Below are 21,804 nucleotides of genomic sequence, written 5' to 3' on the forward strand. Positions count from 1 at the left end.
ACTGCACTCCAGTCTGGGTGACAGAGTGAGACTCCAACTCAAAAAAAAAAAAAGACAGAAAATGGACTGCAGAGAGGATCTGCCTCCTTTAACTTATGACCAGCTCAAGGATCTAAATGTACGTGATTGCTGTGCCTCTAAAAGAAATATTAAGAGAAGAAATATTAAGGTCTCCAGTACTGACCGTACTGAGGATGGCTAAACTTCTTCTAACTGTAACAGAGCACATCAGTCCTTCAGGACATCTGATAGGTGTGTTTCCTACTGTCAGTCAAAGTTGTGAAGACTCATGGGTAGGACTTCTGGATTTGCATCCTGATTGATAATTACAGGAGAGAAGTTCGACTGCCTGGCATTTGGAGCTTGGCGTCATCATATTGGGAAAAATGTTGCCTGTGTTCACATCAAGACAGTTTGACCCACTCGACTTCATTTGTATGAACTTGATCTCAGTGGTGGATAGTTTCCCACTGTAAGTTGTACAACACTGATTCACACTCCTGAAAACCCGGTTTTCCCATACAAATGAAGATCAAAATGAAAAAGGTTACAAGAAACTAACATGTGAAACTTCACTGTAAGCTGAAAAAACATATGAAGAGAATGAAGTTTACAAAGCTGTCAGTGTACTGTCTTTTTGAGTGTGTAATTTCAAAAAGATAGGCAGTTTCACTTGGGATTTTTTTTATTTTAATAACTGAATGGTTTCATCCAATCTAATGGCATTTCAAATATTTTCTAATTGTTTTATAATGGATACTTTCTACATGTGCTTTAAGGAAGTCAAGCTCATCAGTAAAAAAATTTTTTATGATGATCTAGGTAGTTAGATTCTAAATAACAATTTCCAGGTATAGATATACCTTGGAAGAGTTGGGGGTTCCATTTCACACTACTGCAATAAAGAGAATGTCATAATAAAGTGAGTCGTGAAATTTTTGGCTTTCCCGTGCATATAAAGGTTATGTTCACACTAAACTGTAGTCTGTTAAGTGTGTAATAGCGTTATGTCTGAAATAATATACAGACCTTAATTAAAAATACTTTATTGCTAAGAAATGTCAACAATCATTTGAACCTTCACCAAGTCACAATCTTTTTGCTGGTGGAGGGTCTGACCTTGATGTTGATGAAAGCTGACCAGGGATGGCTGTGGCAATTTCTTAGAAGTAAGACAACAATAAACTTTAGAGCCGAGCTCAGTGGCTCAGCCTGTAATCCTGCGCTTTGGGAGACTGAGGTGAGTGGATTGCCTGAGCCCGTGGGTTCAAGACCCGCCTGGGCAACTTGACGAAACCTCATATCTACAATAAATCAAAAACCATTAGCTGGGTGTGGTAGCACATGCCTGTAGTTCCAGCTACTTGGAAGGCTGAGGCAGAAGGATCGCCGGAGCCCAGCAGGTCGAGGCTGCGGTGGCCGGGAGCGGCCACTGCACTCCAGTCTGGGTGACAGAGTGAGACTCCAACTCAAAAAAAAAAAAAAAAAAAAAACCCATAAACTTTGCTTCACTGCTTACTCTCTTCTGTTCATGAAATATTTCCCTATAGCATGCGATGTACTGTTTGATAACATTTTGTCCACAGTAGAACTTCTTTCAAAACTAGAGTCAATCCTCTTAAACTCCGCCACTGTTTATCCTGTAAGTTTATGTAATGTTATTTCAACAATGCTCACAGCATCTTTGCCAGATTCCATAGATTCTATCTCAAGAAATCACTTTCATCACTCATACATAGGAACTCCTCATTCATTAACGTTTAATCATGAGATCGCAGCAATTCAGTTACATCATCAGGCTCTACTTCAAATTCTAGTTTTTACGTCTCTTGCTTATTTCCACCATATCTGCAGTTACTTCCTACACTTTAAAGTCTTTCATGACTTCCAAACTTCTGTTGATGTTGATACTTTAACTTCTGACCATGAATCAAAAATGTTCTTAATGGCATCTAGAATGCTAAATCCTGTCCCGAAGGTATTCGATTTACTTTGTCTAGTTCCGTCAGAGGAATCACTGTTTTTGACAACTATAGAAAATTGAGAGAGAGCTATGACTGATTTAATAATCATATTTCCAGGCTGGGTATGGTGGCTCATGCCTATAATCCCAGCATTTTGGGAGGCCGAGGTGAACCCACAGATTCAAGACTAGCCTAGGCAACTTGGTGAGACCTCATCTCTACAGTAAATCAAAAAATTAGCTGGGCGTGGTGGCACATACCTGTAGTTCCAGCTACTTGGAAGACTGAGGTGGAAGGATGGCCTGAATCCAGCAGATCAGTGCTGTGGTGGACGTGAGTGTGCCACTGCACTCCAGCCTGGGTGACAGAATGAGACTCCAACTCAAAAAAAAAAACAAAACATATTTACATAATAATAATTATCAATACAGAAGACTACTCAAGTAATGCGATCTAATTACTAAATGTTGCATATTTATTAATCTGATAAGTATGTATTTGTTTCCCCAAGGCATCTACATGAAAGTAAATAATAAAGTCCCTAAGAGATTATAAAAAGAGCACTTAATGCACTTAATGTTTGTCACGGATGTTTTGGCATTGTGAACTTTTTAAAATTCTGGGTGTCGTACATCAGATTCCCTAGGTAAACGAAGCCTGAGGCAGGGATTCTTGTGTGTCTTAATCCATTTAACATTGCTGTAGAGGAATAACTGAGGTGGGGTAATTTATAAAGAAAAGAGGCTTATTTGGCTTGCAATTCTGCTGGCTGAAAGATCGTTCATCTAGTGAGGACCTCAGGCCGCTTCCACTCAAAGTGGAAAGAGAAGAGAAGCCCATGTGTGCAAAGATCACATGGTGAGAGAGGAAGCAAGAGTGAGAGGGGAGGTGCCAGGCTCTTTTCACAACCAACTCTCCAAGAAACTAATAGAGGGAGAATTCACCTCACCCCTCCCTATTATGAAGTATCTGCTTGCATGACCCATATACCTCCCATTAGGCCTCCACCCCCAACATTGGGATCACATTTCAACATGAGCTTTCCAGGGGTAAACATCCAAACTATAGCATTGTGCAAGAGGCTTCTTGAAGGAAGGTTTTTAAGAGAAACCTTAAATGGAGGGTGGTAACCTGTTTGAAGTAGAAGCTGGATAGATACATGATCTCAGGAGAAGTCTAGACTCAATCTAATCCCATAGGGAGTGGGGAGCTCTGAAGGGTGAATTGCCTTATAGGGTTCATCCTTCCAGGGGAAAAAAGTGTCTGCAAAGCTGATTGAGGAGAGGGAGCTGCCTTCTATGCATTTTTCTAGAGATGTCTTCTGGTAGCCATGTTCTCTAGAGCAGATCGTAAGTGTGAGTTTATTCCTACAGTTGTGTATAGTGAACGTCTCATAAAGGAAATCCGGGCTTCTGGTAGACCAAAGCACACAATTGTGAACTGGAAACCTAGATGTATTATTGAGTCATTTCCTTGTGGCAGCATCAAATCACAGAGATTTGGACACACAGACATCCTCATGGAGAAAGTCTGTAACAGGTTTTTAAAAAACTGGTCCCATGAGGAGAAATTGGAAAGGATTTATCTCAGAATAGAAGCAGAAAAAGACTCAGTCTTTAAGTGTCTGAGGGACTGTTTTGATTGTTTTTAAAATCTCTACTGAGGACAGATTACAAAGAAATGAATTAAAATAGCAGCTGGAGGGGATTTAGATTTGGTAGTATGTAAATGTTCTTTACAATAAGCATTAGTAGAAATTGGAACATTATAAAATATCTCCATAAAGATCTCTGAGATAGAAAAAGCATTACTCTACTAAAGATGACCATCCCTCTACAGATCATGTGAGAAAGTCATAATAGGGAAAATAATGTATAAGGGAGTATTTCTCTTAAGACAGACACACACTTTATGCTTTTATACTTCTGGAATACTACAAATTTGTTTTAAAATGCATGCGTTCCCTAATGGAAATAATAAATTGCCATTCCTTCATGAAATTATAATGAAATTAAAACTTCTTGAAGCAAAGTAAAATATCAAAATGTAATGACATAATTAACACATTTTTCTGTACAATGCACTCTTAAAATTTTAGAGATCCTTTAAAATACATTGCATTTTGTAATTTGGATAAGTAGAAAACATTTAAGTGGCAAAGTTTGGATGGGGCACAGAATTAAAATCTTCATCAGAAGAAGCACATGTACTTTTAGGCCCCAATGTTGGTGGTGGAATGGACATATCACAGCAAAAAAAAATTATGATTTTTTCCCTATAACACAAAAATCTATAGTTTATAACATTTATGTCGTTTTCTTTATATCGTATATTTACATAGTTTATAGGATATATGTATATATTTATATAGTTTTCTTTTTTCTTTTTTTAATTTTTGAATTGGAGTCTCACTCTGTTGCCCAGGCTGGAGTGCAGTGGCACACTCATGTCCACCGCATCCTCAACTTGCTGGGCTCAGGTTAGGCTTCAGCCTCAGCCTTCCAAGTAGCTGGAACTACAGTCTCACGCTACCATGCCCAGCTTTTTTTTTTTAATTTATTGTAGAGATGAGGTCTCTCCTAGTTGCGCAGGCTGGTCTTGAACCCATAGGCTAAGGCAGTCCTCTCACCTCGCCCTCCCAAAGTGCTAGAATTACAGGCATGTGCCCGGCCTTATACAGTTTTCTTCCTTTCTTTTATTTTTTTAGTCAGGGTCTCACGCTGTCACCCAGGCTGGAATGATGTGGCATGATCGTGACAATCGCAGCTCACAGCATTCTCAACCTCCTGGGCTCAGGGGTTCTTCCACCTGAGCACTCAGCATCCCAAATAGCTGGGACTCTCTATAGGTATGCACCACCATACCTGGCTAATTTTTTCTTTTTTTTTAAGAGACAAGATTTCACTATGTTGCCCAGGCTGTTTTTGAACTCCTGGTCTCAAGCAATCTGTCCACTTCAAGATATGGTTTCCTTTATGTAGTATATTTACATAGTCTATAGTGAATACATAGTTTATAGTATATTTTTATCATATAAAAATCTATGATGGACTAGCTATGAATTTGTATCTTTTTTCATTAAAGATGAAGCTTATTTAGTGGCTTCTACAAGTTTTGGGTATAAACGTGGAATAGAGACCTGGAGAAAACCTGATAATCATCCCATTTTCTAAGGGGCAGATGCTTCCAGTCATGAAGGGAGAAAGCAACATTTCAGAAACCCAATATATCCAAATGGTAAGAGTCTTCTAGTACATAGCATAAATATACTCAAAGATTAAAACAATATAACCATCCCTAGTATATTAGAAAAATTAAAATAGAACTCCTACTAGCTTTCTTTGAAGCTATGATGGTGATGATCATAATATTATAATAATAACTCCATTGGTGGCTGGGTGTGGTGGCTCACTCCTGTAATCCCAGCACTTTGGGAGGCAGAGGCAAGATGATTGCCTGAGCCCACAGGTTCGAGACCAGCATGGGCAACATGGTGAGACCTCATTTCTACAATACATCAAAAAATTAGCCAGACGTGGTAGCACACACCTGTAGTTCCGGCTACTTGGAAGGCTGAGGCAGAAGGATTGCCGGAGCCCAGCAGGTCGAGGCTGCAGTGGCCATGAGTGTGCCACCGCACTCCGGTCTGGGTAACAGAGTGAGACTCCAACTCAAAACTTAAAAAAAAAAAAATTAACTGGGCTTGGTTGCGCGTGCCTGTGGTTCCAATTACACAGAAGGCTGAGGTGGAAGGATCACCTGAGTCCAGCAGGTCGAGGCTGCAGTGGCCATGAGTGTGCCACTGCACTCCAGCCTGGGTGACAGAGTGAGACTCCAACTCAAAAATAAAAAAATGAATAACTCCATTGCTTAACTACAGTGTGCTAAGAGTTTTTCTGCATTATCCTACTTACTTCTGGTAATAATTTTGAGATAGATTTATTATCATGCTTGTTTTCTGGGTAGAGAGGGTCTGGGACATGGAGGTTAAATGATTTGTTTCTGGGGCTCCCTGCTGGTATTTTGTTCTACATTCAAATTCTTCCATGGTAATCAATACTACCTACCTCCTCCCACATATATGTGTAGAAAAGAATTTCACAGGTAGAAATGACATTGAGGAAAGTTGCTTTTTTCCTAGAGGGATGTCACTGGGTGGCTTTTCTATATCTGCATAGCTCACGTAGTCGGGGATTGTCCAGTCACCATTACATGGGCTGTCAGATACAATCATCGTTGATTGTAAGTTGCTTGGTTCATGGAGCATGATTTGATCACTGTCTTAAATTCATCTTTAAACATTGCTTTACAGTAGGATCTTAATTCAGTGACAACTATTATATTGAGCAGCAGAGCTCTATTTCTGTGTTTTAGAAAAATACACCTTGACCACCTCACATGCCATTCTGAAAGATGCTTTTGCTCATTTTGCTAATTTAAATTTACTAACTTTTCTACAGCATTTCACTAGCCTTTCTTTGTTTTTTCTGCTTTGTTGTGTTTTGAATTGGGGTCTCACTCCATTGCCCAAGTTGTAGTGTGGTGTCACGATCATAGTTCACCACAGCCTCGACCTCCCCAGCTCAGGCGATCCTTCTGCCTCAACCTCAGCCTCAGTCTCGTGTAGCTGGGACTACAGGGGTGCGCCCCCATGCCCCCATATAATTTTTTTACTTTTTATAAAGACAAAGTTTCACTACGTTGCCAAAGCTGGTCTCAGACTCATGGGCTCAAGCAGTCCTCCTGCCTTGGCCTCCCTAAGAGCCGAGTTTACAGGCTTGAGCCACTGTGCCTGGTCCTTTCTGTGTTTTTCAAAAAACCAGAACCTAGTTTCTAAACCTAAACTTTCAATAACTTTGAAATTATCCCAGTTATCTTGTTATTTTCCTTTCTATCCTCAAAGGGGATAATTGTAATAAATTCCATAACATTTGTTAGGTGATAAAGTTGGGTCAGCAACTTAAAGCAGTTTTGAACAAGAAAAGCAAGTGAATTTTAAAAATCAGATTCAGGTTTGCACCCTGTTTCTATCTATTGCCTTTTCTTAAAAGAGAGCATGTATTTTTTACTTATATACTTATGAAGTTAATGAGAGGCCAAACCACAGATAATTTCTGTTTTCAAACTTGTATTTGAGCTGAGGAATGATGAGTTTTGATGCTGGAGGGGTAAAATCAAGGTTCTTTCTGAAGCATATGATACAAAGAGTTTATAATGTCTATTGATTTGATTTAGATGAAAACCCACAGGGCAGGGTATTTACCTTTCTATTGATTCTGAAAAACATATCTTTGGATGGCACTTAGTGACCAACACTGGCATGAAGAAGGTGCCCAGCATGGTGTCTCTGCTGCTTTATAGACAGCGTTTGGTCATTACTTCCCATTCAGTCTTCCCTTTCTTTCTTGCTGCAGCTCAAGGAGTATGAGGCCCAGCGCCGGCAGTCAGCTGCCCTGGATCCTGCCGACTGGCCAGACGGCTCCTACCCGACATTTGATGGCTCATCAAACTGCAATGTAAGTTTCCATTTCCTTCGGTTTCTTGACCACCTCAGCCAATAAGGGACAGCCTTCGCCATTTCAGTCTTTGAATTTCTTTTCACAACTCCCACCTGGGTCTGAAAAGAGGCACCTGTTCATGTAGGTTGCTCATTTTTCTTTACCTGGCAGAGACTCATCTCAGTCTGAATAGCATTATCATGCTGTTTTTAAAAAATTGTAGCAAAGTATGTATAACATAAAATTTACCTCATTAACCATTTTAAAGTGTTTTAAGTATGTTCACATTGCTGTGCAACCAGCATCATAATCTGCTTCCAGCTTTTCCTCATCCCAGACAGAAACTTTGTACTCATTAAACAGTAACTCCCCAACACACACAAACACACACACATTCCACTGGCAACCACCATTCTACTTTCTATCATGTAAGTGGTATTCTACAATATTTGTCCTTCTCTGTCTTATTTATTTTACCTAGCATAATGTTTTCAAGGATCATCCACATTGCAGCATGTATCAGAACTTCCTTTTTACGGATGAATAATACATAATACACATTTTGTTTATCTGTTCATCTAATCATGGTTGCTTAGGTTGTTTCTACCTTTTGAGCATTTTGAATGATGCGGCTATGAACACTGGTATACAAATATCTCTGACTCCCTGCTTTCAAACATTCTGGATATATACCTAGAGGAAGAATTTTTCAATCATATGGCAATTCTGTGTTTAACTTTTTGAGAAGCCACCATACTTCTTTTCATAGTAGCTGTACCATTTTACATTTCTGCCTGCGATGCACAAGCGTTTCAGATTCTCTACTTCCTCCCCAATACTTGTTATTTTCCTTCTCTTGGTAATAGTCATCCTAATGGGTGTAAAATGGTATCTTCTTGTGGTTTTGATTTGCATTTTCCTCATGACTAATGAGGTTAAGCAACTTTCACATGTTTGTTGGCCATCTGTGTATCATCTTTGTAGAAATATCTAAGTCCTTTGCCCATTTTTCAGGGACGTTTATTTTGCTATTCTTGAGTTACAGGAGTTCTTTATATCTTCTGGATTTAATCTCTCATCAAATATATGATTTGTAAATATTTTCTCTCATTCTGTGGGTTGCTTTTTACTCTCCTAATTGTGTCCCTGATGCATGAAAGTTTTTAATTTTGAAATCCAATTTATCTGTTTCTTCTTTTTGTTGCCCGTGCTTTTGGTATCATATCTAAGAAGTCATTGCCAAATACAATATCAAGACGATGTTGCCCTATGTTTTTTCCTAAGAGTTTTCTAGTTTTATCATAAGTCCTTGCATTAATGTTTGTATACATCATAATGTGTGAGTCCATCTTCATTCTTTTGTTTGTGGATACTCAGTTTTTTCTGAACCATTTGTTGAAAGACTGTCCTTTCCCCATTTTATGGTCATGATACCCTTTTTGAAAAACGAATTTTCCATATATGTGAAAGTTTATTTCAGAGCCTTCTATTTTATTTCATTGGTCTGTGTCTGCCATTCTGTTAGTACCATATTGTTTTTAGTTTTGAAATTGGGAAGTATGAAACCTTCAATTTTGTTTTTCTTTATTTTTTATTTTTATTTTTTTTGAGTTGGAGTCTCACTCTGTTGCCCAGACTGGAGTGCAGTGGCTGCTCCCGGCCACCACAGCCTCGAACTGCTGGGCTCCGGTGATACTTCCGCCTCAGCCTTCCAAGTAGCCAGGATTACAGGCACGCGCTACCACGCCCGGCTGATTTTTTGATTTATTGTAGAGATGAGGTCTCGCTGCCCAGGCAGGTCTCGAACCCGCGGGCTCAGGCAATCCACTCACCTCAGCCTCCCAAAGGCGTGGGATTACAGGCTGAGTCACCGAGCCTGGCTTGTTTTTCGTTTTAAAGATTGTTTGGCTATTTGAGGCCCCTTGAAATTCCATATGAAATTTAGGTTGAATTGTTTTATTTCTGTAAAACATGTTGTTGGGGTTTTGTTAGGGCTTACATTGAATGTATAGATTGACTTGAGTGGTATTTTCATATTACCAATATGAAGTCTTTCAATCCATGAATGTGGTATGTCTTTCCAATTGTTTTATGGTTTCAATTTCATCAGTGTTTTGTAGTTTTTAGTATATAAGGCTTGCCTCCTTGGTAAAGTTGATTTCTAAGTATTTTACTTTTTTTGATGCTACTGTAAATGGAATTTTTAAAAAAAATTTCTTTTCAAATTGTTCGTTGCTAGTGTATAAAGATACAACTGATTTTCATGCCTTGATTTTTATATCCTGTCACTTTGCCGTATTTGTTTATTACCTATTAATTGTTGTGTGTGTGTGTGTGTGTGTGTGTATAATCTTGGGGTTTTCTATAAAAGATCATGTCATTAAAAAAAGAGATCATTTTACTTTTTTCTTTTTAACTTGAATTCCTTTTATAATTCATGCTGTTTTAATGTGACCAAAATAGTGCTTCTTAATCTAGGAGTTCCACAGGGATCATAGGAATTAAAACTCTAGAATTTCATGTAGACATTTCAAGATGTCATCTTCAAACTGTGAGATGTTCTTTTCATATAGTTCTTTTATTTTGTTGTTAGGCCATCTCTTCCTTAAACTTTGGAAACAACTACATCTTCCTGTCTTCAGCTTCTTATCTTCTTCTCTCCATGTTGCATACAGCCAGTCATCTTTCTAAAACATCCTTCATTTTTTGCAGTTATGTGTTTTTTAAAAGCCTGATGCTTTTCCATTTCTTTCTTTCTTTCTTTTTTTTTGAGTCGGAGTCTCATTCTGTCACCCAGGCTGGAGTGCAGTGGCATGCTCACAGCTACTGCAGCCTCGACCTGCTAGATAGGTGATCCTTCTGCCTCAGCCTTCCAAGTAGCTGGAACCTTGCCCAGCTAATTTTTTGATTTATTGTAGAGACAAGGTCTTGCCGTGCTGCTGAGGCTGGTCTTGAACCCCTGAATCCAGGCAATTCTCTCGCCTCTGCCTCCCAAAATGCTGGGATTACAGGCGTGAGCCACTGCACCCAGCTGCTTTTCCATTTCTCTAAGATAAATTCCAAACTTCTTGGCACATTCAAGACCCTATGTGATCTAGCTTTAATCAGTTTCTCCGTCTCATCTTTCACGCCCACATCCAGTACCCTCTACTCGAGCCACAGTGGACTCTACATGCATGTCTGAACAAATCTTGTACTGTCATACTTTCTGTGCTTTAACTCACACAATTTCCTCTACCGACAATGTCTTCCTCCAATTTTTTTTTTCTGGTGAAAATCTATGCATTTTCCAAGGCGAGGCCCACCTGTCACTTCCTCTGTAAAGCTCTCCTTCACCTCCTAAAGCTTATTTATTGCTTCCTATTCTGTGCTTTTGTTGAGCTATCTTTATCTCTCAAACCTACACAGTTATCCTGGAGTATCAGAATTAATTGTACATATCCCAGCCTCCTTGGAAAATAGCAAGCTCCTTGGGCAAGAAAGGCTGTATGCTTTGTGTCTCCAATGTCCAGCTCATACATAAATGTTTCCAGGACAAAGTTGTATTTGAACATTTGTTTTTCCTGGCTGCTTTAAGAGCATGTTTTATGTCTTGTAAGTACAGATTCGGTCCTTACCTTTTTTTGCATCTGGGCATCAAATGGCGGTTTATCAGAAGTAAATACAACCCTCCTACTTCCTTCTCCCTGATTTTGTGAATCAAGCACCAGATTTCCATTGCATCTTAAAAACAAAGGATTATGAGTGTGAAAGCCCTACCTGGTTTACTTTTGTGAGAAAGCATCCGAGACATTACCATTTATAATAATAAATGTGTCATAGGCTAGCCAACAGTGTGTCCTGGGACTATGAGGTAATCAAAAGAACTAAGTCTATGAATTTCAGTGTGCCTTTTGGCATCTGTTATCCCCAAATCCTAAGGACTAATATAGTAAATCATGGGCATAAAGGATCATAAGGAATAAATACAGTAAACCAGCGCTGATGTGATTCAAACCCAATTCAGGAGGAAAACAAAGACCCAGTTGTTCATAGTGAGTTCTTCCGTATCAGAGCCAATGTATACTGTCCTGATTAATAACTTCTGAGTCAAGGCAGGGGTTTGAAGACTTTGTCCATTCCGAGAAACAAGACTATAGGAAAACCTCACACACTTAGACTTCAAGGAGATAGGCTTGTCTCATTTAGGATTAGTGTAAGTTGAGTATTATCAGGCATTTGGAATAGCTGTGAAGAAAGCATTAATAAGTATTGGTGCAGGGCACAGTGGCTCACACCTATAATCCCAGCACTTTGGAAGGTAGAGGCAAGATGATTGCCAGAACCCACAGGTTTGAGACCAGCCTCAACAACATGGCCAGCAACATGACCAGCCTCAGCAACATCGTCTCTACAATAAATCAAAAAACTAACTGGGCATGGTGGCAGGCGTCTGTAGTTCCAGCTACTTGGAAGACTGAAGTGGAAGGATCACTTGAGCCCAGCTGGTCGAGGCTGCAGTGGCCATGAGTGTGCCACTGCACTCCAGCCTGGGCAACAGAATGAGACTCCAACTAAAAAATAATAATAGTAATAAGTATTGATTTTTGGGTCTCTTTCTGAAATCAAGTGATCCTTCAGAACCATTTCCTAGGTATAAATCGTAAGAATTAATTAAGTGGGTTCTTGTTAAGAGTTGGGACATTTCAATTTCTTCGGCATTTTGTTTGTTCATTTGGGAGTCATTTATGGAACTTTCACTATGTAGCAGACCTTGTACTAGATGTTTGGGTTACAAAGGTGAAGGAGAGAGACAAGCCTTGTTTCAATGGAGTTGACATTTTAGTGCAGAGGTTAAAATCACACCCACATGTGTACATGCAGATTCAGGATGCCATGTGCATATTTACATTATTAACATCTTACCAAACTGTTTCTTCTATGATGGCTCAAAAATCAATTCAGATAGTCTTCGTTAGACCAAAAACCAGAAATAACCATATGCTTCCTTCTTTTAAAGCCAGTCTTTCTGAAGCTCTGAAGGAGTAACTTTTTTTTTTTTATAGGCGTAGGAGATGATAGGCTATTTAGCAATGGAAACGGTTTTCCTTTTATAGTTATTATTTACTCTGTGTATTTTGCTAGTTGACTTTCTGCAGACACTCATGTCTACTTTAGTCATGCCATTCAGGACCAAACCAACCACTGTCATCACTGAAGACTGCTCAAACTTGACTATAATCCTACTGACTGGGGCATGCTGGTTTATGCCTATAATCCTAGCACTTTGGGAGGCTGAGGCTGGAGAATCACTTGAGCCCAGGAGTTTGAGACCACCCTGGGCAACATAGGGAGACCTCATCTCCACAAAAATAAAAAAATTAGCTAGGTGTGGTGGCACCTGTCCAAAGTCCCAGCTACTCAGGGACTGAGGCTGAGGCAGAAGGATCACCTGAGCCCAGGAGGTCAAGCCTTCCAGTTAGCCATAATTGTGCCACTACCCTCCAGTCTGGGTGAAAAAGTGAAATCCCTACTGAAAAAAAAGTCCTGAAGTAAATGACTCTTGACCTTTTTGTTCTGACTTTAACCTGTCATGTGTTTTTGTGGGGACTTGACAAGAAACCCCATCCAAAACTATTCCTTCCTTTCTTTCTAGATTTGCCTCTATTGTAGAGCAATTAATTGTAGGTAATTCGGCCACCACAGATTAGACACTTTGAGTATCTTTTGTGCGAGGGCAAGGGCTTTTCCATTTTCTGTCGAGTCCTTTCTATATTGAGATGTAAATAGTCCACTGGCTCTAGTCGGGAATGCCCTGGCCATGAAAGTTTCAGGGATCATAAGGCCTTTGTCACCAGCCCTCAATGCCTATATTGATGTCTGCCATGGCTTAGGATTTCATTTGCATTGATTTCACAGGCTTCCCTGCCCCCATAACTGACATTAGATAATTGCGTGTTGCCCCATAATAAATCCATATGCACATTTCTAGTTTCCAAGAATGTAAAGTACTAAAGATAGTTACCAGGGGAAGTGAAAAATAGCTTTCTCTTTGCCAGAGAAGACTCTGTTCTATGCTATTTTTCATTAATAATACACTTCTGTTGGGAGTGTTAAACGTTTTAAAAGGAATTCTTAGTTGAGAACTTAACTTGGTTTCTTGTTAAATATCTGAGCATTTATTTTAATATTTTTCATTTTAATTTATTTGGTTTTTTTTCTTTCATTTGCCTCTGCCAGGGAGGGAGGTTGTAAGAGTTCTTATTTTATGCTCTCAGCTTTGTGCCTTGAAGTTCACTTTAACCTGTGGCTCAGAAAACCTTTAAGGAAATTATGCCCTTTGTCTTGCTGGGCTTGCTAGTTTTTTACTCAAGGCATTCATTTTAGTAAGTTGTCATTTTTACAAAGCCAGTGGGTAAGAGTTAGTGATCTGTATCTGGCGCTTGGATATTAATGAAAGACCTTTCCAAAAAATGCAGTGAAAAACCTTTCCAAAAAATGTCAAACTGTAATTATTTGATTGTGATTTTATTTAAATTCTTTTAAAAACTATATCATATGTAAGAAAAGTTACAGCAACAACAGTGACAACAAAACACATGAACTCAAAGTCCATATATATTTTGGTCTCGTTCAGCTACCCCACTTCACACAGCATGTGTTCCAGAAAAAGTTGGAATCATCTTCATCTTACTAGGATGAAGCAACTCTGGTGAAATGTTAGGAAGTGAGTTATTTTGTAAAGCAAGTCATCGTTTCATAATTGGTCACTTTTGCATTTGGGGAGATTTAGAGTTGGGAAATAGTATTTGTGCAGAGAATGTTACAATGTTATAACTGCGATGTTACAATAGTGCCTTACATTCATGTGTGTGTCTCTTCACAGTCTTTCATTCCAACTGTAAATGTGACTTTGGCACTAACCTGGTTTGAGGTACAAAGGGCCATGTGGTTGAACTGTGTCCAAAACTTCGGGCAACAGAAAGGCAGAATGCCTTGTGGGCGCTTTCACTTTTTGCACAAAATGCTATTTTCAGTGTTTCCTTAATTGAGGTCTTTCAAGGTCTCAACTAAAATATCCACCTATTATAAGATCTCTCCACTGACACCTGTTAAACCTTTTTGGGACTTTCTAAAATTGCCCCTGTCCTGCAGTCAGGTTTTACTTAGGTTTTTCAAAGTCATTTTCACCTGCCTCAGGAACAGACATTGTCTTAAACCAGAGGATGTTTTGGGAGGAGAAATCATCACAACCTTAGTCTAAACTCAGATTTTCTAAGAGATAATTAGAAATTCTGACATATGCCAAAAGCCAGAGCATCCCAAAAAGTTGCTTTTAAGTGGTTCTCGTGGTGAACGGCTTAATTTCTAGTATGGTAAAGGTTAAGGATCTGATTCCTTTATATGGAATGTGGTGGAGAACAGTGCACACCTCACTTGGTGCCCTGAGCAGTTTGCATGTGGACTCATTTCTGGAGCAGAGTGGCAGTGTTCTGCTTCTTATATATCCATGGTAATCTTTTTTAGAGTCTGGTATTCTGGTCAAACCTAATTTTTTTTAATTGACTGTTTTTGATGTGTTTATTTTGAATGTTACTAACCCTAACCCTAACCCTAACCCTAACCCTTTAAGTTCAAATTTATCACCAGATACAGTGGATCATGCCGGTCATCCCAGCATTTTGAGAGACCAAGGTGGGAGTATTGAGCCCAGGAGTTCAGCCTGGGCTACATAGCGAGACATCGTCTTTATAAAAATTTTTTAAAGAATTAGCTGGGTGTGGTGGCGTGTGCTTGTAGTCCCAGCTTACTCGGGGCTGAGGCAGAAGGATCGCCTGACCCCAGAGGTCGAGGCTATGGTGAGCTATGATCCTGCCGCTGTACTCCAGCCTGGGCAACAGAGTGAGATCTCAAAAAAAAAACCCCAAAAAACAACAAAAAAAACCAAGACTTATCAGTAGTTTTATTTTCACATTACAAAAATATTAAAATATAACCATTATCTTCTTCATTTGGAGAAATTTGACCTCAAATAATACTATATATGCTTTTCATATTTTTGCTAACTTGAAGGGCAGTGAATACTTATGAATGCATAAATAATATGAAGAATGACATATGCCACAGCAATAGATACTGGGAAGGCATCTCCAAGAAGGCAGTTGGCCGTGTTTCTACCATCTTTCTTCTCAGGTATTATTATGTTCTATGATAAGGAAATTTAAGAGAAGAGAGAGTGCAAAGTATAAAAACAACTTTCTGAATACGCTTTTTGCATTTTAATGGTGTTTACTTTTTTTTCTTGTTGTGTCTCTTTTGGATTTTTGCATCACTGTTAGTGTGTGAGTTTCAACTTAAAAGGGTTCTAATTGGCAAGGTGGGTAGAAAATGGTTTTGCTTGTTGGGAAGCTTTCATGGTTGTAGTAGCTGGTCTTACACACAGGATGTTGGATGTGTGCTTTGGTTCTTCATATCTCACACAGAAGAGTGTACTCATTCGATTTTTAATATGACTAGAAGAAAGAAGAAGAAACAAGGCCTACCAATAATTTACCAGAGAGGATTTATGTCCTGAACTCTTTATGTTTTGTGTTGAAGTCTCACTCTGTCGCCCAGGCTGGAGTGCAGTGACATGCTCACGGCCACAGCAGCCTCGACCTACTGGGCTCAGGAAATCCTTAAGCCTCAGCCTTCAAAGTAGGCTAGGACTATAGGTACACACCACCACACCCAGCTGATTTTTAAAATTTATTGTAGAGACAGGTCTTGCCATGCTGCCCACGCTGGTCTCGAATTCCTGAGTTCAGACAATCAATCCTCTTGCCTCCGCCTCTCAAAGTGCTGGAAATACAGGCGTGAGCCACCGCACCCACCCTCCTGTACTCTTAAAACAGATATCAGTAGTTCTTTACACCATGCCAAGTCACCTTGTGCCTGAATAATTAACCCTTTCCTAAATCTTTCTAAATGTAACTGTTGAAAATAACTTTGATTCTAGTCCTTTAGTGAATATTCAAAGCCTTCAGATGACTGTGTACATTTTTACAGATAATTCTTAGAAATTTCCATTTCATTTGGGTCATGACAGGAGGAAGCAGTACTATGTATTTTAATAACATTGTGTTGCTGAAACTAAAATGATAGTAGTATAGGGACATTTAAAAATTCTTGTTAAAAGAGTACAAGTCATGATTTTTTAGATCTCCAGCTCAGGGTGAGACTAAGAGGAAAAATTAATCCATTGGGAAAATATACCTAGTGAGGTATTTTGAGAAATATGCATTTTGTTCCAGCTGTTTATAAACTGACTGCAAGCCATTGCTTAGGTAGATTCTCCATTCCCCTCCCACTCCCAACCTTCTCCCCGGGACATGGGCCAAAGTTTGAGACATGCTTTAGCTGAGTCCCTTAAGATCACCATGTTTCAACAAAGTTGGGCAAGATGGAAGCTCTTGCCTCTACTGGCCTCTGGAAACCAGGCCTTTGCCCGGCGTGGGCAGGAGAGAGCATTGGCTAGGCTGACTTGAGTCAGACCTTGGGCACAGATCCGAATCTCCCACCTATGTACTCTGCCTCTGTGGGCAAGTACATCATCGCTTTGTTATTTAATGTGAAGACCTTCTGCTGCCATTCTTAAAATATTTGTGTTCCCATAAAAGTGCTATTTTTGTACAATCCATTAACATGGTAGTACTCATCAGCAGATAGGCTAGAGTTGTCTGAACAAGTTTAATGTATAAGGGCATGTTTACTTGGTTACGCTTTCACCAAACACATAATCAATTTGTTTTCTGTTTCAGAAGATTTCATTGTTTCTTTTTGGGAAAATGCTCCCAAACCCCGTATTTCCCTCTACTCTCACACCACAACAGTCATCAACACAGAAGAAGATTCCTGTGACCAAATGTGGGGATTTCTCCCCACCACCAGGAAGCGGACTCCAGCTGGGTGTCCTCCAACTCAATTCTGACACTCTTTGCCTGGAGATAGTGACACATTCCACAGGTTGAGGGTTCAATCCCTGAGACTCCCCCTAACCCCAAATACCAGTTTAAGTCCCGGCCTCCAGAACTTCTGATTAATTGGCTTCACATTGTGGTTCCCATGACTCCCTCTTGAGGTTTGATTAATTTGTTGTAGAGGCTCACAGAACTCAGGGAAACACTTTACCAGTTTATTAAGAAGGATATTTTAAAGGATACAGATTAACAGCCTGATGAAGAGACACATAGGGGGAGGTCTGGAAGAGTCCGGAGTGTAGGAGCTTCTGTTCCCGTGGAGTTGGGGTGCGCCTCCCTTCCAACACATGAGTGAGTTCTTCTTCCCATCAGCCTCCAAGTGTTCAGCTCTCCAGAAATTCCTGAACCCAGTTCTCTGGGTTTTTTTATGGAGGCTTCATGATATCAGTCACTCCTCTCCCCAGTGTACAGTGCGGGAACCTCTCTGGGAAGTGTCTTAAAGACCCACACTCAGAAAGGCGGGAGAAGATCAGAGTCCTGCTGTGGGGCAGGTAAAAGGAAAGCAGGAGAAGGTCAAGGAAATTTTGTCTCTGGGGCCTGCCCCTGCATCCTGACACACCTAACATTGCAACAAAAAGACTGTAACAAGGGCTATAAGGGGTTATGAGCCAGGAACTCTGGACAAAAACCAATGTATAAGTGTACATATCATAACACCACAATTGTGTAAGTGGGTTTACAGGTGGGTCTGGTAGGATTTCGTGTAGCATATTTGGACTTAAAAGTACTGATTGTGAAGAATAAGCAGTTATTTATACCGAAACGATCTGGGGTCTTACTTAGCTGATGTGGGGTTCCTCCTTGAGTGTGTGGTATGGCTTCCATTCTTGCTATGTCAGATGATACTCTCATGGCAGGCCCAGAAATAACTGGACATTAGGTTCTTTGCATCTTGGGAACTACCAGATACATCTTTATCTTCAACAATTTGTACAGTTGCAGGGAATTGATTGTACTGCCTGCAGGCCCTTCTTAACATATCAAGGACCACATAAACAAAAGTAAATAATGACAGAATATCTAGGTTCTACATAATTTGAGGGTACCTATTTAAAAAAAAAAAAACTAAACTAAGATAGTGTCTGGATACATGTTGGTCTGTTGTTTCTTCCATTAGGTTGAACCTTGTGAAATTAGAGATATCAGACAGCTTTTGACCTTATAAAAATGGTAATTTCATTTGTCCAACTGGATACATAAATACCACATAGGATCTACCGCATTTTCCTTGGTAGCTGATTATATCTAAATGCAGATATTTGTAACCTAATTTGGTTTAGGGATTGGCATTTGGATTTGCAATACCAGTTTCTAATTTTACTCTTGGGAGCAACCTTAGGAAGTTGAAGATAAGAGAAGATTTCTATAACATGCTCAATGTTATTGATTCATCACTTGTCAATTCCTCATTAAATTCTTTGTTCTAGTGCCTGTTCTTATTTAATGACTGGGTTGGAGAGATACCCAGGCCCTACTGTGGTTCGTGAATAGGATCCAGACTGAAGGCCATCTCCAACCTAAGCCAGCTTATTGAAATCATAGGCTGCCCATCACTTATTTAGAGTTCATTTGCATGTTGTGTCCACTGTTAACCCATTATATCAAAATTTTTGGAACTATAGTCGGTCATGAGACAATGACACTCATTTGGAAAGCAGTATGTTAGCACAAGCAAAGTCTAATTCAACAGTAAAATTTCTATTAAAATATTCCGATTCTCTTTTCTGTCCCATTCCTCTTCGTCTTTGTAGCCACACCATATCCTGTAACTTTCCACTGTTGATTGTACTATCACTAGTATAATGCTAATAGCACTGCATAATTAGTTCCTAGACAGGATGCCAAAAAAAACCTCACTTCTTGCCCTACACATTTGACCCAAAGTGTAGGTGAGGAATACCATCTTAAACATTCCTTTATTCATTCATTGTGCGAACATTTGTAAAGTACCTAGTATGTGCCAGTCCTTTTGCACAGGGAGCTTGTGTTTGAGAATAGGAGACAGACTAATGGATGACATGGTTGTGGACTTAATTGGAATTTTCCTACCTAGTATGACAGGTGCACACAGAAATTTCCCTAAGCCCCAGTGAGGATGGAATGGGAAGCCTTCCCAGATGTGTCTGACACTGAGTACAAGTTCTCTGGGAGAAGGAAAAGGAGTATGTGTCAGGTAGAGGGCGCAGAAAAGAGCTGTGTAAATCTTTTTAAAATGTGAGTGGTATGAGAAAATTTGTTTAAGTTCATGTTAAGCTTTTCTCTATATCAATATTTTGACTTCTAGGGTATAGATTCCAATCTTTGTCCATTTATGTTTATAAATTGGTTTTATAATAGGTTGTTTCTTTCTGCAACTTTTAAATTTGTGTCATTCATGTTTCTCATCTTGTCTTTGAGGTCTCTTTTAATTGAAGTCACGCTCTTATTAAATAGTTTTATAGAGTGAAGTAACTGTTAGAAACTTCTTTCTGTTCTTGAGTTATATTTGCTCAAGAGATGGGATCAAAAGATTGGATTTTTGTCCTTTTCTATGCTTTTTCTTTTTTTCTCCACTCCTGCCTTAGTTTGCTTGAATATTTGTCCTGCATTTTTTTCCTCCACTTTGGTCCTGCTTGCATGGCTCTGTTCACATTTTCTATTTATGCTAGTATAATGAGGGCTACATTCTGACCTGTTTGCCATGTTATCTGGCAATTGATTTTTTTTTTTTCTCTTCCAGGATACAGTTGAGAGCTTTATTCTGTGGTCCATATATGTTTGTTGTTGCTATGGCCTGATGTAATAGCCAGATAAATGGCAGAATGTGATCATTATTGGGATTGGGATACTTAGACTCTGCCTTTTCTCCCCTGAAATTGGGTTAAATATATCATAGTGTCATGCCACTTGGCTTATGGCTGGGAATTGGTGATGCTAGCTGTTCTACCTTTAATTCATTTCTCCAATTCCGGGTGAGTTCTGGAGGCTTAATTTCATTCAGGAACAGGCTCCCTATTGACTTTCCATCTTTTCACTCATTGCTCTCCTGTAGTCATTCCCACTGCTTCTAGGTCAGAAAAAGATAAAAGAGGTCACATTTTGTTTCCTTCCAGATTTGAGATTACATGAAATAATTGTGTGGATTCCCACCAGCCTAGCTTTTGGAGAAGTGAGGGCCTTTTTCAGTGGGCTTCAGATTTGTTTCTTACCAAGGTCATGGAGTTTGTAAGTGTAATATAGTAGATAATGTAGCTTTCCTTGTTTGGTTACTCTTGATGGAATCTTTTTTCTAGTTTTATTTGGATTTTTCTTTCCTTTTTTTTTCTGTTGCTCACTTTGTTAGTTTTTGTGAGAATAGTCTGTGATTCAGTGTTTAGCAGAGATCATGACCTGATAGTTTTGCCAGTTAGATGACCACAAACAACCGTTCTAGTTTTAAATGATTCCTTTTCAAAGGTAGGGAATCAACCTAAATTTCTTCAGCAAATTTGTTCATTATTTATTCTGCAAGCACAGAGAGAATTATGTTCAGATTATAGATTGTAAGAAGGGGATGACATTAGGCCTGCCTGCCTCCAGCTTCACAGATAAGCACAGACCTGGTGGCACAAGTTTAGGCTGGAGGAGAAGGGGCTTAGTGTTCCCACCTTTCCTCCATTGTGGTTTGGTTGCATCAATTCCTTAGATTTCTACATTGTCCTTTGCCTAGGCAAGGCTGTTTGGCAGCCCTGTTCAAGAAGTCATCATGCCTGATCCATGAGTCAGTCGGTCTAAGATGCCATAAAAGTAATGTGACTTTGCAGACACCACCCAATCCCTTAGGAGGCTTACTGCTTCTGGGATGAACACTTCTATCAGCTCCAGAAACTAGAGCCTCAAACACATATGTAATTGCCCTACTTGGCAGTCCTTTTCTGAATCATCCCTTTTCCATGGCATGGGGCTGTGCGAGAATCAAATGCACTTGGGAATGAGTGGGTTTGGTGTTTTGCTTTAGTCTTCATTGTGCCTGATACCATGGATTTGTTTTGGGTAACACTGCCCCTCTCGTAATGAAAGTACTTGGGCTGTTGACTACCTTCCCAGTCTTTGTTACCTTAACTCATCTATTTAATATGAACAACAGAGTTCTCTGACCTATGGACAGAGAGACATAATCCCAGGCAGAATACTCTCCCAAAAATGTACAGAGTGAAGGGGAGTTGGGGGGAGTCAATCTTCTTTCCTCTACTTACCACCTCCTCAGGACAAGGAAAGGCATTTCCTCTGCTCCGTGGCAACTTGCAGAATTGGGGTGGGTTGGCTCACTTCCATCTCTCTAGATCTAGCTGTAGGATTCCTAGAACTTTATATTTTTCTCTCCCC

General features: G+C 39.6%; 1 protein-coding gene across 1 annotated transcript in view; it reads left to right on the forward strand.

The window, feature by feature from the left end:
* The window catches only part of SASH1 (SAM and SH3 domain containing 1), a 363,374-nt gene that overhangs the window by 288,821 nt on the left and 52,749 nt on the right, over positions 1-21,804 (forward strand). Inside the window, exon 8 of the mRNA XM_021711326.1 lies at positions 7,379-7,480. Within this exon, the coding sequence (XP_021567001.1) occupies positions 7,379-7,480 (102 nt within the window). The remainder of the gene's footprint in view (positions 1-7,378; positions 7,481-21,804) is intronic.

This window comes from Carlito syrichta, unplaced genomic scaffold (genome assembly GCF_000164805.1).
Source record: "Carlito syrichta isolate Samal-C Ts95f unplaced genomic scaffold, Tarsius_syrichta-2.0.1 Scaffold302058, whole genome shotgun sequence".
Taxonomy (NCBI): Eukaryota; Metazoa; Chordata; class Mammalia; order Primates; family Tarsiidae; genus Carlito; species Carlito syrichta.